The sequence below is a fragment of the Carlito syrichta genome, unplaced genomic scaffold, assembly GCF_000164805.1.
Source record: "Carlito syrichta isolate Samal-C Ts95f unplaced genomic scaffold, Tarsius_syrichta-2.0.1 Scaffold309326, whole genome shotgun sequence".
Taxonomy (NCBI): Eukaryota; Metazoa; Chordata; class Mammalia; order Primates; family Tarsiidae; genus Carlito; species Carlito syrichta.
In genome coordinates, this window is record NW_007253422.1 from 1 (window position 1) to 14,056 (window position 14,056).

The following is a 14,056-nucleotide window of genomic DNA, read 5'->3' on the forward strand; positions in this document are numbered from 1 at the left end:
TTTCACTGAAGAAAGCTAATACAAGCCCTAATACAAGGTTGTTGCAATAATCCATGCAACCAATGATAATAGCTTGGACCTTGATAGTAGCAGAGGCAATGATGAGACATGGTTAGAGACTAGAAACACTTTAAGGTAGAGCCGATTGGATTTGCTAAGGAATTCAGTTTGGCAAATAAAAGAAAGAGAGGCATCAGGGATGACTCCCGGGTCTTGGACCTGAGCAACTGAGGAGATGGCATCAATTAGGATGGGAGAGGTTGAGAAGGCAGGGAGGTAAGTGAGTCTAGGCCTAAGGGGAGGAGCCAGACTGGGGAGCAAACAGGGTGTTGATGGCATTAAAATCCTGGAGACAGGATAAGTTCACCAAGGGAGTGATTGCAGGCAGAGGAAAGAGGCCTAAGGACTGAGACCTGGCGACACAGGGGTATTCTAATATCCAGAGGTCAGGAAGAGAAGGAACAACCAATGGAGAAAACCAAGATAGGGTCAGGGAGATTGGCAGGAAATCTGGAGAGCATGTGTCCTGGGAAGCAAATAGAGAAAGTACTTTATTCCAAGAAGGATCAAGTGATCAGCTGTGACAAATACTGTGGGGAAACGGTCAGTTGGGGCAGGGAGAGTCACGGGCTCTGGGGTGCTGTGGAGGTGGGCACTGGGCAGAGAGTCCAGTGTGGAGAGAGGAGCTGCCCAAACACACATGGGCGAATTGTCAGCACCCTGCTTCTGTGTTTGAGGGTTCCACACAGAGACAAATTTCAGGCTGGTATGACAGTCGCTTCCCACGTCCATAAAAAAGGCAGTGCCCTGAAAATACCACGTCAATTCACACAGGCTGGCTGGGGGTGGCAGCAAGGATTTGTGTCTGTGACCAAGTTGATTTTGATGGATGGTGGGTCATTCATGAAAAGATAAGGAGGAGATGGGCTTGGCTCATGAATTTGAGTCATGTGGGACTCAAATAGGGAAGTCATATCTGGTTCCCAGGGAAGACTGACATGTGACAGGCCCTGGCTAGGGGAGCCAGAGGGCAGAGAAGAGAAGGAGACCACAGTCAAGCAGCTTCCAGACCCTGCAGATTTGCTCCTTGTACCCTTGATGTGGGCCAAGAGCTTTCTCTGGTGGGAAAAGCATGGATTTGGGTATCAAGCGGCTTCATGTCAAATTCAAACACCAAAGACGGGTCATCTTTTTACAAATGAGAAATTGAGATCACAGAGGTTGTGCCACTTGCTCAAAGTCACATGGTTTGTCAGATTCAGCTCTGGACAGAAGGGCACAGCATAAGCTCAGCCTGCTTAGGTCCGAAGTCAGGACTGTTCCTGATCTCTGTGGTTTCAGAGCTAGAGCTTGTGGGGGGTTCCACAGAGGAGAGGCGGGGAAACCATCCTTCAATGTGTGTCCCACATGGGCCAGACACATGCTGAGGAAATGGTCAGTTTGGGAACAAGGAAAGTCACAGGCTATACTGGGACAAGGGTTGTTCTGTTTTTCCTCTCAATACTTTTAGGTTGTTCGTTATTTTCTCCACTTTACCGATGAAGAAACAAAGACTAAGAGAAGCTAAGTAATGTACCTCAGGTCATATTGCTGGGAAATGCTGGAGTCTGGGTTTGAACCCAACTCTCCTTGCCTCCAATGCCTGGGTTCCTTTGTCTATAACATCACAGGCCGAGCAAAAGCAAGAATGCTGGATGGAAAATCTGCTCACCCCTCTTACTCTCACAGCAACCACAAACATGGTGCCTCATTGGGCCTTGAATTACTCATTTATAAAATGGGAACAACCATTACACCCATCCTATAGGATTCAATGAGGTTCTGTCCATAAAACAGCATTGTGCCTAGCACATAGTATTCAAGAAATGAGAGCTGTTAATTTCGACGGTTATTTTCATTTTATGGATGAGAAAGCCTGCAAGAGTCCATTAATCTCTTCATACCATGAAGAGTAAAGGCTGAAGTCTGGATTCAAAGCAAGGCATAAGGAATTCCAAAGTTCACTTGAGCTTTTTTTCCATTTTAGTCCGAGATAAGACAGAGGAAGATGGACATTTCAGGCACGTGGAATACGTCGAAAAACATGAGATGAGGTTTGGCCTGCACGAGCAAGGATGAGGGAACACAATGGCGTCAGATTCTAGCCATTTAAGTGGCATCTTAAATGTCAAGGTGAGCTATCAGGGTTTTCAGTCCATGTTATACATGGGGAGACTGCCACATGCCAGAGTCTGTGCCTGGCAGAGCAGAGCCCTGGCACGAGCCCTGTTTATAGCTGTCTGGACTGACAGTGATGATATCACCCTCAGAGACTTTGCCCTCCTCTCTGACCCAATCTTCAGCTGCTGAGGTGGTGGGTTACATGCTGCTTAGAAGACCACTTCGAGATTAAGGCACTTCCTACAGATGTGTTTCCTAGGAGATAAGGAGGAGCTTGGGTGAGCCACAGCAACCTTATATTGTGGGTTCTATCATGCCCATTTGATGGAAGAGAAAGCTTAGGCTCAGTCAGAGCTGATGCGCTTTGTCCAAGATCACACAGCTGCAGTAGGTCAATTTGTATCCAATGTTAGTGCTCGCTCCTGGGTTAGGCTGCTGGCTTCTGAAAGGCACAGACAGGTGAGATGGGTCAAACATAACCAGGGGACACCCAGGCATGGGTGGAAGATGGCAGGCAGAGGCAGGTTGAAGGCCTGGGGAAGGACTAGCAGAAGGATGGTCCTTCATTAGAAATGGGGAGAGGGGGTGGGAGAGATGTGGATCTTAGGAGGTTAAGGGCCTGAGGACAGTGAGCTGAGCTGTGTCTGCACATCTTGCTTGGGGCCAGCCTGTCTACATCCTTCCCCCAGGGAAAACACCATGGACTCACCTGGGCCAGAGACACCTGGTTGGAGCCCCTGCCCTGCCATTGACTATCTCCATGACTTTACCTCTTGGACCTCACTTTCCTTGTCTATAAAATGGTCTCCCCATCACTCCACTCACTCAGGTGTCTTGAGGACAAGCAGAAAGTGGGGTGGTCCAAGGCCCTTGCCTAGAGCCCCGTGCTGGCAGGCACTTGATGTATAAGCACTGTGTTCCCCTCTGCCCTGGGTTCCCTGCCCTTCTCACCTCCAACCCCCTTTCTGGGAACCAGCCCCAGCTTGTCAGAGAGCCAGCCAAGTATCAACCCCGCCCCAGCCGGCCAGTTAATGAGTGACCAGAGCTCTGGAGCCTGGCCCATAAGGAGCTGCTGGCCAGAACGCAGCTGGGAGCCAGGTGGACGGTGGTGGTGGGAACACAGGCAACGATATGGGTGACAGAGCTGTGTCAGGGCTCCTGCCGGGGGTGGCCATGGTCCTCCTGCTACTCCTGCAGAGCACACAGTCAGTCTATATCCAGGTGAGTCCCTCCGGTCTGCCAAGGAAGGCCCCCATGGTGGGAGGCTAGGCTGGAGAAGGTGCACTGGGAATTCACCGGGTGCAGGAGGAGCCCAGGGTCCAGGGTTCAGCCTGACCCTCCTCACAGCCCCAGGACCAGGACAGCAGATGGGTGAGGGCAGCCAGATGTCGATGGCAGCGATGACGGGGAGGACAAAAACAAACCGCTGCTAGTCAGCACGACTCTCCTTGAAGACCCGTGCTGGCCACAGAGGTCAGAGTGTGGAATAAGATATGGACCTGCCCTGGAGGAGCCCAGAAGGGGAGGGAGAACTTCTCTGTGCTCCCACAGCCCTCTCTAATCACCCAGAGACAGGTGCAGGATGTCTGTCACCAGAACAATTTCCCTGGCAGGTCATCCTTGAGCCGACACTGCAGGATGAAAAAGAGGTTGCCAGGCCCAGAGGATGGAGAACTGTGCTAGGCAGAGGGCACAGCATGTGCAAAGGCCCTGAGAGAAGACTGGAAGGAGTCGAGGTAGCAGGACCTGCTTGGCAGGATGCTGCTGGCTTGGCCAAGCACAGCAGAGAAGTCTGTAGCCTGGGGTGTAGTGTCCATGACTCTGGGCAGAGTCTCCTTGGGAAGAACAAAGGGGGTCCTGGGAGGGGTGTGGGAGGCTCAGTCTCCCCCTGTAGCTCTGGCCTTGGAGCCCGGCCAGCTTAGGCTTCCATCACTTTGCTGTGTCAGTTCAGGGAAGGCGTCCAGTTAGCAAATGTGTCCTGGTACCCAGCTCCACAGGGGAACTTCAGATGAGGGAGCTGAGGCTCAGAATGAGGAAGAGAAGGCAACTGGGCAGAGGCAGAGGTGGGATTTGAACTAGGGGGCTGCCTGTCTCTAGCACCCCTGCCTCAACCCACCAGCTCCAGGTCCAGCAGCTCCAGGACCTTGCTGCTTCATCCTCTACCGGCTCCTGACAGCCTGTGGCTCAGTGGGGCATGAAGGGGGCAGGGTGGGAGGAGGCCAGACATCGCCTCCCAGCTCCCCACCCCCTGGCTGCTTTTTCCAGAGTGGCCAGGACCTTCCGTGAGGACAGAGGATCAGCGGGGTCCAAGGAACCCTGGGTCACCTGGCAGTGCCTGCCCCTGGTCCAGATCTTGATACGCCTCTCCCTTCTCTCCTCCCCAAGTACCAAGGCTTCCAAGTCCAGCTGGAATCAGTGAAGAAGCTGAGTGATCTGGAGGGGCAGCAGGTGCCCAGCCCCCGCCTGCGGGTCCAGAGCCTCCCGCCCTCCGTGTGCCACCACCCAGCCCTGCCCCAGGACCTCCAGCCTGTCTGCGCCTCCCAGGAAGCTGCTGGCATCTTCAAGACCTTGAGTAAGTGCCCGTGCCCTCCCCCACCCCCGCAGAACTTCTGTCCCTTGTTCTGTCTCCTCCCACACCCAGCTCGCCCAGCCCTGGTTGCTTCTGTTAAGAAACCGGAGGCTGAAGACAGGGAGATTCAAGAAACTCTGCCTCTGTCTCCCTGTCTCCTCTCTCCCGCTCGGGACTTCCCAATTTTGGGCATTGCATGTCAGTCATGCCCAGAATCACTTAGTCCTGGAAAGTCCTTCAGGGACTTCACATATGGGAGAGAAGGGAGCACAGGGAACACGCTTGCAAACAGGGAACACGGAGGAGAGGTGGCCCATGTCTGGCATGGGATAGGGGAACTGTAAGGCTTCCAAGAGGAGATGACAGCCAAGCCAGAACCTGAAGGATAATGCAGAGCTGGGCAGGAGAATGTAGCAACTAGTCAGCATCTACTGAGCACTTACTGTGTGCCGGGCCCTGTGTCCATCGTGTCACCTGCATTCTCTCCTCACCGCGACCCTGTTTAGCAGACAAGAAAACTGAGGCACAGAGAGTGTGAGTGACTTGCCCAGGCACCACTAGGAAGGAGAGCACCTGGGACCTGAGCCCAAGCCTCTCACTCTGTCTCTAGTATGTCACACTCCCAATCTGTGAGATTGACGCCAGGTGCTCCCAAGCAGGCCTTCTCTGCTGCCTGACCGCAGCTACCCTGGGTTCAGGTCAGCTGACCAGTTTTTCTCTGTGCCCAGGGAGCATCGCTAATGATGACTGCGAGCTGTGTGTGAACGTGGCCTGCACGGGCTGCTTCTGAGATGGCCCCAGGTACTCTGAGCCCACCTGGGACACCTTGCCCCTCAGCCATGTGCCTTGGCAGCTTCCCGCCCTCGTCCTCGCTCAGACGCTCCACCATGGCCACCACAGGACCCGAGCAGCTGGATCCAGTGCAAAGTGACTGGAAGAGAGGCCGGCCTCTGAGGCCGCCCAGCTCCTGAATAAAGATTCTGTGCCACACACAGGGTCGAGGTGTCCTTTTTTTCATCCCCAGAAGCCATGGGTGGAGCTTCTTGGGGAGCTGGGTAGGTTGAGGAGAAAGACTGGCCTGAAATACCAGGCAGAAATTCCCTGAAGTATCCGAGGCTTGGGAAGTTGATCCATTAAACCCTTTTGTATTTGAGGGAGCCCAAACTTGGGGGGGGGGTCAGAGAATGAGCTGCCCAGGATCACAGAGCTGAGAATCCATAGAGCAGCCAGACCCCTTGCCAAGCTGTGCTCAAGGCCTCCCCCAGCTCCTGAGCAAAGAGCTTTTGTGCTCCTGACCCAGCAGTGGAGGGAGGTGGGACTGCTGGGGTGAATGGAGGGAAGATTCATGAGGCGCCCCTCCCAGGCCCTAATAGGGCCGACTGCCCAGGGCCTGCCTGAGAAGATGGGCCCTTGGCCTTCATCCTCAATCCCTGAGCTCCTGCTCTCCCCAGCCACGCCAGGGACCATCTGGCCAGCTCCCACTGGGAGACCGTTCCTGCCTCTCTCCATCCTCTTCCTCTCTGAGGGATATTATTCATAATAATAACCAACATTTTGGGGATATTTGCTCTATCCTAGGTGCTATCCTAAACACTTGGCACATGTTGACTCATGGCGTCTTCACAACAGTCTGACGAAATACTGTTATTATTATCCTATTCACAGTAAGGAGAGTTGAGCGCAGAGAGATAAATAGCTAGTCCAGATCACAGGCTGAGCAAAGTGACATTGCACTTTGGACATCTGGACCAGAGTCCACGCTCTGACCACCATGTTTCTGCCTTTCCATGCTGCTGGGCCCAGACGATGACACCTAAAGGGAGGCCCAGTGCAGCCACCGCATCCTTGCACCCGTCTTCAGTGCCTTCACTCAAGCCGGGAGCCACGTCGGGAATTCCCAGGAGCAGGGTCTCTCCAGAGTGGGTGCCTCCCCAGCCTTGATCCTGGGAAGCCAGGAAGGAGGAAAGCTGGGTGTAAAGGGGCCATGCCCTCTGCACTCAGCTCTCCAAGGCCATGGTTGATCCTCAGACAGTTGCCCTCCCTGACTGCTCAATTCTGCTCGTGAGTCCCACAATCCTCCAGGCTCCTGGTTCCTCCTCGCCCTCATCCCACAGGCAAGGCCGGCTGGTGACCTTTGCAATGGCTCTTTTCATTGCACTCTTCATCCCTCACTTGGGCCCTTTCCGCACTACCCTCGGGCCAGGCCAGAGCTTCCTTCCTGGCCCTGCATCCCGTGGGCTCTCCATGCCCACCAGGCCAGAGGAGCACTGCAGCGCCGTTCCAATTCTTTATATAATAAAGAATCCCCAGTGCCGCCTCTAAAGTCTCACCTGGGCCCAAGCACCATCTGGACTCATCCCCCACTGTTCTGCACAGCTGCACTGGATTCACACTTGCCTGGTGAGACAGTCACGGGAACGGACACTGAGCGCCAACCGGTGCCAGGCACAAGGCTGTGCTGCTATACAGAAGCCGTGATCACAGCAGCATCGTCAAGGTGCTCGCTATGGGCCCAGCGAAGCTTTTCCTTTTTCTTCTTTTTTGTTTTACAATTTCCCCCACTTCCTCCCCCTACCTCCCCCACCCCAGACCCTGGTAACCACGATTCTACTTTCTACTTCTGTGCGTTCAACTTTTTCAGATTCCACACTTAAGGGAGACAATGTCATATTTGTCTTTCTGTGCCTGGCTTATTTCACTTAGCATAATGTCCCCGGTTTCATTCATTTTGTAACAGATGACAGGATTTTTTCCTTTTTTAAGGCTGAATAGTATTTCATTGTCTATATATATATATATATATATATATATATATATATATATATATATAGTTCATTTTCTTTATTCATTTATCTGTTGATGGACACTTGAGTTAATTCCATGTCTTGGCCATTCAAATAATGTGGAAATAAACATGGGAGTACAGAAATCTCTGATATACTGATTTCATTTCTTTGCCTATATACCCAGAAGTGGGATGGCTAGATTATATGGTAGCTCTATTTTTATTTTTTGAGGGACACTCCTACTGTTTTCCATAATGGCCACACTCATTTACATTCCCACTACCAGCATGTGAGCATTCTATTTTCTCCACAGCCCTCAAAGACGCTTGTTAACTTTTTTTTTTTTTTTGGATAAAAGTCATTCTTACAGGTGTAAGGTGATATGTCACCGTGGTTTTAATTTGCATTTCCCTGCTGATTAATGATGATGAACACCTTTTCATATACCTGTTGGTCTTTTGTATGTCTTCTTTTGAGAAATGCCTGTTCAGGTCCTTTGCCCATTTTTTAATTGGGTGATTTGTTTTCGTCTATAGAGTTGTGTTCCTTATATATTTTGCATATTAACCCCTTACTAAACATATAGTTTGAAATATGTTCTTTCATTTTATAGATTATCTTTTCATTCTGTTAATTGTTCCCTTAGATGGGTAGAAGCTTTTTAGTAATATGCTATCCCAGCTGTCTATTTTTGGTTGTTGTTGTTATTGTTGCCCGTGCTTTTGGGGTCACGTGCAAGAAATCTTTGCCAAGACTAATGTCAAGAAGGTTTCCCTTATTTTTTCTAGTAGTTTTTTGCTTGTTTGTTTGTTTTAAGAAAAGCTCTTAGTACGTTGCCCAGGCTGGCCTTGAATTCTCGGGCTTCAGCAATTCTCCTGCCTCAGCCTCCTAAATGGTTGGGGCTACCAGCATACACCACAACGCCCAGCTTCTTCTACTTAGCTTACAGTTTCAGGTATTAAGTTTAGGTCTTTCATTCATTTGAGCTGATTTTTGTATATGAGGTGAAATAAGTATCTAATTTCATTCTTCTGTATGTCCCAACATCATCTATTGAAAAAAAACTATCCTTTCTCCATTGTGTGATCTTAGCGCTTTTGTCAAAGATCAGTTGACTGTAAATGTGTAGATTTATTGCAAGTCTCTATTAATTCTGTTCCATTGGCTTCTATGCCTGTTTTTGTGCCAGTACCATGCTGTTTTGATCACTATAGCTTTGTAGTAAATTTCAAAATCAGCTAATGTGACATTTCCAGCTTTGTTTTGTGCTCAGGGTGCTTTGGCTATTTGGGTCTTTTGTGGTTCCATATGAATTTCAAGATTTTTTTTTCTGTGAAAAATGTCATTTGAATTTTGATAGGGATTGCACTGAATCTGTGAATTACTTTGAATTGTATGAACATTTTAATAATAATTCATCCAATTCATGAACATGGGATATCTCTCTATTTATTTGTATCTCCTTCAAGTTCTCTCATCACTGTCTTATGTTCTCCAGTGTACAGTTCTTTCACATTATTGGTTAAATATATTCCCAGGTTGTTTTATTGTTGTGGCTATTGTAAATAGCACTGTTTTCTTAATTTTTCACAGTATTAATGAATAGAAATGCTATTGATTTTTGTGTTTATTTTGTCTCCTACAACTTTACTGAATTTTTTTATTAGTTCTAATAGTTTCTTGGTGGACTCTTTGCGATTTTTCGTATATATAAGATTATGTCATCTGCAAGCGGAGACAATTTAACTTTTTCCTCTCTGAGTTTGATGCCTTTGTTTTTTCTTGCCTAATTGTTCTTGTTAGGACTTCCAGTATAGTACTATGTTAAATGAAAGTGGTAAGAGTGGGCACCCTTGTCTTGTTCCTGATCTTAGAGGGAAAGCTTTCAATGCTTTTGTTTGAGTCTTCTCTTTTTTTCTTAGTCTAGCTAAACATTTGCCAATTTTTATCTTTTCAAAAAGCCAACTCTTAGTTTTGTTGATTTTTGTCTATTGTTTTTCCAGTCTCTATTTCATTATTTCTGCTCTGTTCATTATTTTTTCTTTCTACTGACTTTGGGCTTAGTTTGTTCTTCCTTTTCTACTTTCTTGAGGTATAATGTTAAGTTGTTTATTTGAAATCTTTCTGCTCTTTAAAATAAAGGAAAAAATTTGAAAATTGTAAAAAAATAATAAAAAAGAAATCTTTCTTCTTTTTGATGTGGACATTTTGTTGCTATAAACTTTCCTCTTTGAACTGTTTTTGAGGCATCTCATAAACTTTGGTATGTTACTTTCATTTTCATTTGTCTTAGGATTTTGAAACATTTCTTATTTGACCCACCAATTGTTCAAGACTAGTGGAATTTTAAGAACTTTTCCAGTATTAACTAGTTTACTCTTCACTTAACTCTATGATGTAGGTGTCTTGTCATCCCCAGTTTACAGATGAGAAAACTGAGGAGAGAACAGGCGAGGTAATCTGCTCAAAGTCACACAGCTATAAAAGGCAGAGCCAGGATTCATACCCAGAGAGTCTGGTTCCAGAGTTTGGGCATTCAGTGATTCTACCCCACCACATATCTCATCAAATCTCCCAGCAACCCCGGAAGGCAGGATCTGCCTTTCACTGGTTTATTTGTTTTACAGTTTAATGAATTCCTCTTATGTTAGTGCCAGACCTGAACTGAGGGCTTCTCGTGCATTATTTCACCCAGCCCAAAAGGCAAGAAGTATTGGTATCCCAGTTTTACAGAGGAGGAGACTGAAGCACAGAGATGAAAGGTGATCTTCCTGACGTTACACAGTACCCAGAAGACCTGGGGCTAGAACCCAGGGCTGAGACTGTGTAACCCTTTCTTTTGCCCTGCTCAGTATGATATTCTCAGGTAGTCATTCATGTGGATTGGCCTCACCTGCTCCGGGAGTCAGAGAGACTTTCCCAGGCACAGAAGCCATCATACACAGGTGACAAGAGCTGTGCAAGGAGTGTGGGTGATCAAAGTGTCCAGAAAGCACCATGGACAGAGTAGGAGCATTAAGCCTTTTCCTGGGGGAGTCAGGAAAGATGTCTTGAGGAGAGGCCGTGGAGCAAAGCCTTGGAGCCAAGAAGGAGTTCACCTGGCCAGGAGTATGGGAGGAGGAGCAGTGCAGAGGAGGTGACAAGGAGCAGAGCTATCATTTAGGATGGGTGTCTCAGGGGAGGGCAGGAGGCCATGTTGGCATGGTCAGTAGAAGCCAGATCCTGAGGTATCTTGAGTACTCAAGAGCTTGCTGCCAGTCTCCTAGAGATTCGAGTGTATGTGTTGGTCATCCAAACTGCTCTGTCGGGCTCCCCATGTAGCTTAGTGACTTTGGTGACCCCAGAAGGTAAGAAAGAACCCTCTCCCCCACTGGGGCCCTGAAGATTCAGGCCTTCTCGGTGTCTGTGTGTGGTGGCAGCCCCAGAGAGTGTGGATAGCTCAACAGGGAGAGTAGGGTCCTTCCACTTAGCACACTAAACCCCAATTATCCCAGAGCAGGGTAGACTGACTTGAAGGAAGGAAGAAAGGTAACACCAGGAGTACTCTGGAATCTGCTTTATTAGTTGAGGGTTGGAGTGAATCCAGGGAAGGGTGGTGTTGAGGGTAGGGCCACAAGTCACCCAGCCCTTCCCTGGGCTGCGCTCTCTACACTCCTTTGTTCTGGCCAGGGTAGTTTGAGGGGCTGGGAGTGAGAGAATCGTGGGCAGCTGTTCCAGCAGGAGAAAGAGCTTCCCTGGAAGCTGGAGGGGAAGAGGCCAGAGAGCAAGCTCCTTAGCATCCGGTACAGGCAGCGTAGGCACAGATCTCACACATGCTTGGGTCCTCAGCGATCACCTCTGGACAAAAGAGATGGGAACTTGTGAGTCAGCTCTTCCCTCCCCCATCCCCTGCGTTCTTGGGCCCAGGATTGGACATTGTCTGCCACCCAACCCTCAGGAGAATCCCAACAGGTCTGTCTTCTCTGACCCCAAACCAGGCACATGGACCTCTCAAGACAGACAAACAGAGTGGAGAATCTACCCAGAAAAGAGATTCAGCTAAGACCGGATGAACGGGGCACAGTGCTGCCAACTCATCTATTAGAGCAAAGACTTTCCTAAGCCTCCCCGTTACAACTCAGAATTAATTGAAGCAGAATGTCTAACAGACCCACCAATCAGAGCCAAGCTCCCTAGTCTCACCAATCAGAGCCAAGCCCAGCCTCTGAATCCTACCAATCAGAGCACATCTCTTCCTCCAGTGCCACCAATCAAAAACAACTCCTAAGCCCCACCAATGAGAGAGAAGGCTTCTCACCCAGCCTATGAAGGATGTCCTGGGAATTGGGCTCCTTGCAGAGAGGCTTGAGTTCTTCTGGAAACTTCTGGTTGTTACAGAGGGTGGGAGCCACAGGTTTACCAGGCATGGATTCAAGTCTCCTGAATTTCCCAACCCTTGGCTCCTGGAGGTCTTTGAGTTTCTTCACTGATTCCAGAGAAAAGGAGAAATCTCCATCCTGGAAGAGACACACCCAGAGCATGAGACCAGGCCACAGCCTGCTTCCTGGCTGAGTCCATTCCCCAACCCCTAAGTCCACCATGCTGGCCCTGGCTCAAGCCCCAGTGGCATTCAAAGCAGTGTTTGTGGCAGATGGGAACCAGACACTTCCCTGCTGGGCCATGTGAGGGGCTGAGCTCAGGCCTTCCGCCCTGCCTCTGCTCTGTGACCCCGGGAACTCAGGTTCTACATGTTATATGAAGAATGGAGAAAATGGATGCGAGATGCCAGGGATGTAATAGGTGCCTAAAGAGTAGGAGCCAATGAGCTGATTTTTAGGGAGAGGCACAGGGACTGGATCGGCATCATAGCTCCACATGGCCAAGCCTGGGCTGTCTTCTCCCTGCTGGCTAATCACTGGGCCCCCAGTTCCAGCTTGTGGCCTGGCTTTTGTTTGAGAAGCAGTAACAGGCCTCTGGAAACCTGGCTCTGATAGAAAGCAGGGCTCCTGCTGGGTGCCAACCTGGCCTGTTGCCAGCATTGGCACCAGTGGTCACACCTATCAGGACCTCCAGGATGTCTATGTGATTCCTGGGACCCAGAGAGGCACTCTAGCTGAACGCAGAACTGAGGAATAAGGTCTAGATTGAAATTCAGCTCCTTCACTTCCCAGCTGTGTGTCCATGGCCTGTTACAGAATCTCTGTGAGGCTCAGTTTTCCTCTTCTGTAAAATGGGACTAATAATCCCTTCCTCCCAGCATGATGATGGGACCCCAGTGAGATAATGAGGGAGGACACACAGCAGACACTCAATAATTTGGCCATCTGCCCACCTTTCCCAATCAGTCATCTATCTTCTCTCTACCTGTGGTTCTTTCTCCTCCAAATTTGAAGGGAAAGGTGTGTGTGGCAGGACTAAGAAAGGGGTTCCTGAAGAAGACCAAGCCTCAGACACACAGCCCCCCTCCAGCCCCAAAGAGAGGGTGCTTGCTCAGGGGACAGGCCCAAGGCACCGGGGGCAGAGGCCTGGCTGGGGCAGGGTAGGGACAGAAGACTCACCTGCACAGTGACCCCATCTGCTAGGGCAGCCCAGGCCCCGAGGAGGCACAGAGCGGAGAGCAGGAAGGTGTTCATGGCAATGGTGCCCAAGAGAGCAGGTGGCCGGTTCTGGATGCCAGTGGGAAACAGCAGGACTTTTAAAGAGGGCAGGGTTATTGAGTAACCCAGGAACCTTTGTCAGTCTCATCGGCTTCACCTGTCAGGCCTCATCAGATAAGGCTCAGGACAGCCCTGAGAGATAAGAGCCTGGCAGAGTCCCTGCCCCTCCCTGGGCACCTGCTTTGACCCACAGCCAGGTTGGGTCCTGCATTCATTGATGCCTCCCACTAACAACTGCTCTGGGCAGCCCTTTGCTGGGGTAGGGCTGCAGACCCTGTCCTGCCCTTGAGGAGGGAGACCCAGACTCAGAAGAGGCAATGTAGGGTGATTAGGGTGGGGGTAGAAAGGGGGAACCTGACACACCCCTGGGCAGGGCAGGGCAGGGCAGTTCAGGAAGATTTCTTCAAGGAGGTCACTGAGTTCTGGAGAATGGGTGGAAATTTTCTCAGAGTAAGGGCTAGGGGTGGAAGACCATTTCATGCCAAAGCTGTTATATTCAGGAGAGCCAGGAGGTGAGACAAGCCTGGAATATTCAGAGAAATGTGAACAATGTCAGCCTGGGGGTGGGAGGAGGATGGGAGGTGGCTTCTAATGATGAGGGTTGAGGTTGGAGACCAGGCAGTCCCAGGCTTGGCTGCTACTACTTTAAGGATAGCCTTAGTGCCTCACTGACCTCAGGCCTGAGTTCAAATCTTACCTACTGCCCAGTTGTGATATGTGTGAACAATGTTTTCCCCTCTCTGAGTCTCATTGTCCCTTATGCCCTCTGTGAGGCCCAATAATCATACCTACCTCGTGGGATAGGTATGGGAGAGTACTAAAAAATCCCAGAATTATATTTTGGAGGGTGGGCCCCTTGTAGTACAGGATTCTCCCACTAGCTAAGTGTTCTAGGAATCCATCAG

General features: G+C 49.7%; 2 protein-coding genes across 2 annotated transcripts; one reads left to right on the forward strand and one right to left on the reverse strand.

The window, feature by feature from the left end:
* Window positions 1–3,279: 3,279 nt before the first annotated feature.
* Window positions 3,280–5,566, forward strand: GUCA2B (guanylate cyclase activator 2B). The gene is made up of 3 exons (XM_008067171.1): window positions 3,280–3,381; window positions 4,546–4,732; window positions 5,458–5,566. Exons 1-3 carry the CDS (start codon window positions 3,292–3,294, stop codon window positions 5,517–5,519), a joined length of 339 nt encoding a protein of 112 aa, XP_008065362.1. The 5' UTR covers window positions 3,280–3,291; the 3' UTR covers window positions 5,520–5,566.
* Window positions 5,567–11,287: 5,721 nt separating this feature from the next.
* GUCA2A (guanylate cyclase activator 2A) lies at window positions 11,288–13,133 on the reverse strand. The gene is made up of 3 exons (XM_008067172.2): window positions 13,053–13,133; window positions 11,813–12,011; window positions 11,288–11,352 (listed from the first exon to the last, which is right to left on the reverse strand). The coding sequence occupies exons 1-3, from the start codon at window positions 13,125–13,127 to the stop codon at window positions 11,288–11,290; spliced, it is 339 nt and encodes a 112-aa protein (XP_008065363.1). The 5' UTR covers window positions 13,128–13,133.
* Window positions 13,134–14,056: the final 923 nt, after the last annotated feature.

Coding starts and splice junctions, on each gene's coding strand:
- GUCA2B (XM_008067171.1), top strand. CDS start 3,292: ATGGGTGACAGAGCTGTGTCAGGGCTCCTGCCGGGGGTGGCCATGGTC. Junction 3,382..4,545: donor CACAGTCAGTCTATATCCAG/GTGAGTCCCTCC, acceptor CTCCTCCCCAAG/TACCAAGGCTTCCAAGTCCA. Junction 4,733..5,457: donor TGGCATCTTCAAGACCTTGA/GTAAGTGCCCGT, acceptor CTCTGTGCCCAG/GGAGCATCGCTAATGATGAC.
- GUCA2A (XM_008067172.2), bottom strand. CDS start 13,127: ATGAACACCTTCCTGCTCTCCGCTCTGTGCCTCCTCGGGGCCTGGGCT. Junction 12,012..13,052: donor CAGATGGGGTCACTGTGCAG/GTGAGTCTTCTG, acceptor TGTCTCTTCCAG/GATGGAGATTTCTCCTTTTC. Junction 11,353..11,812: donor GGACATCCTTCATAGGCTGG/GTGAGAAGCCTT, acceptor TCTTTTGTCCAG/AGGTGATCGCTGAGGACCCA.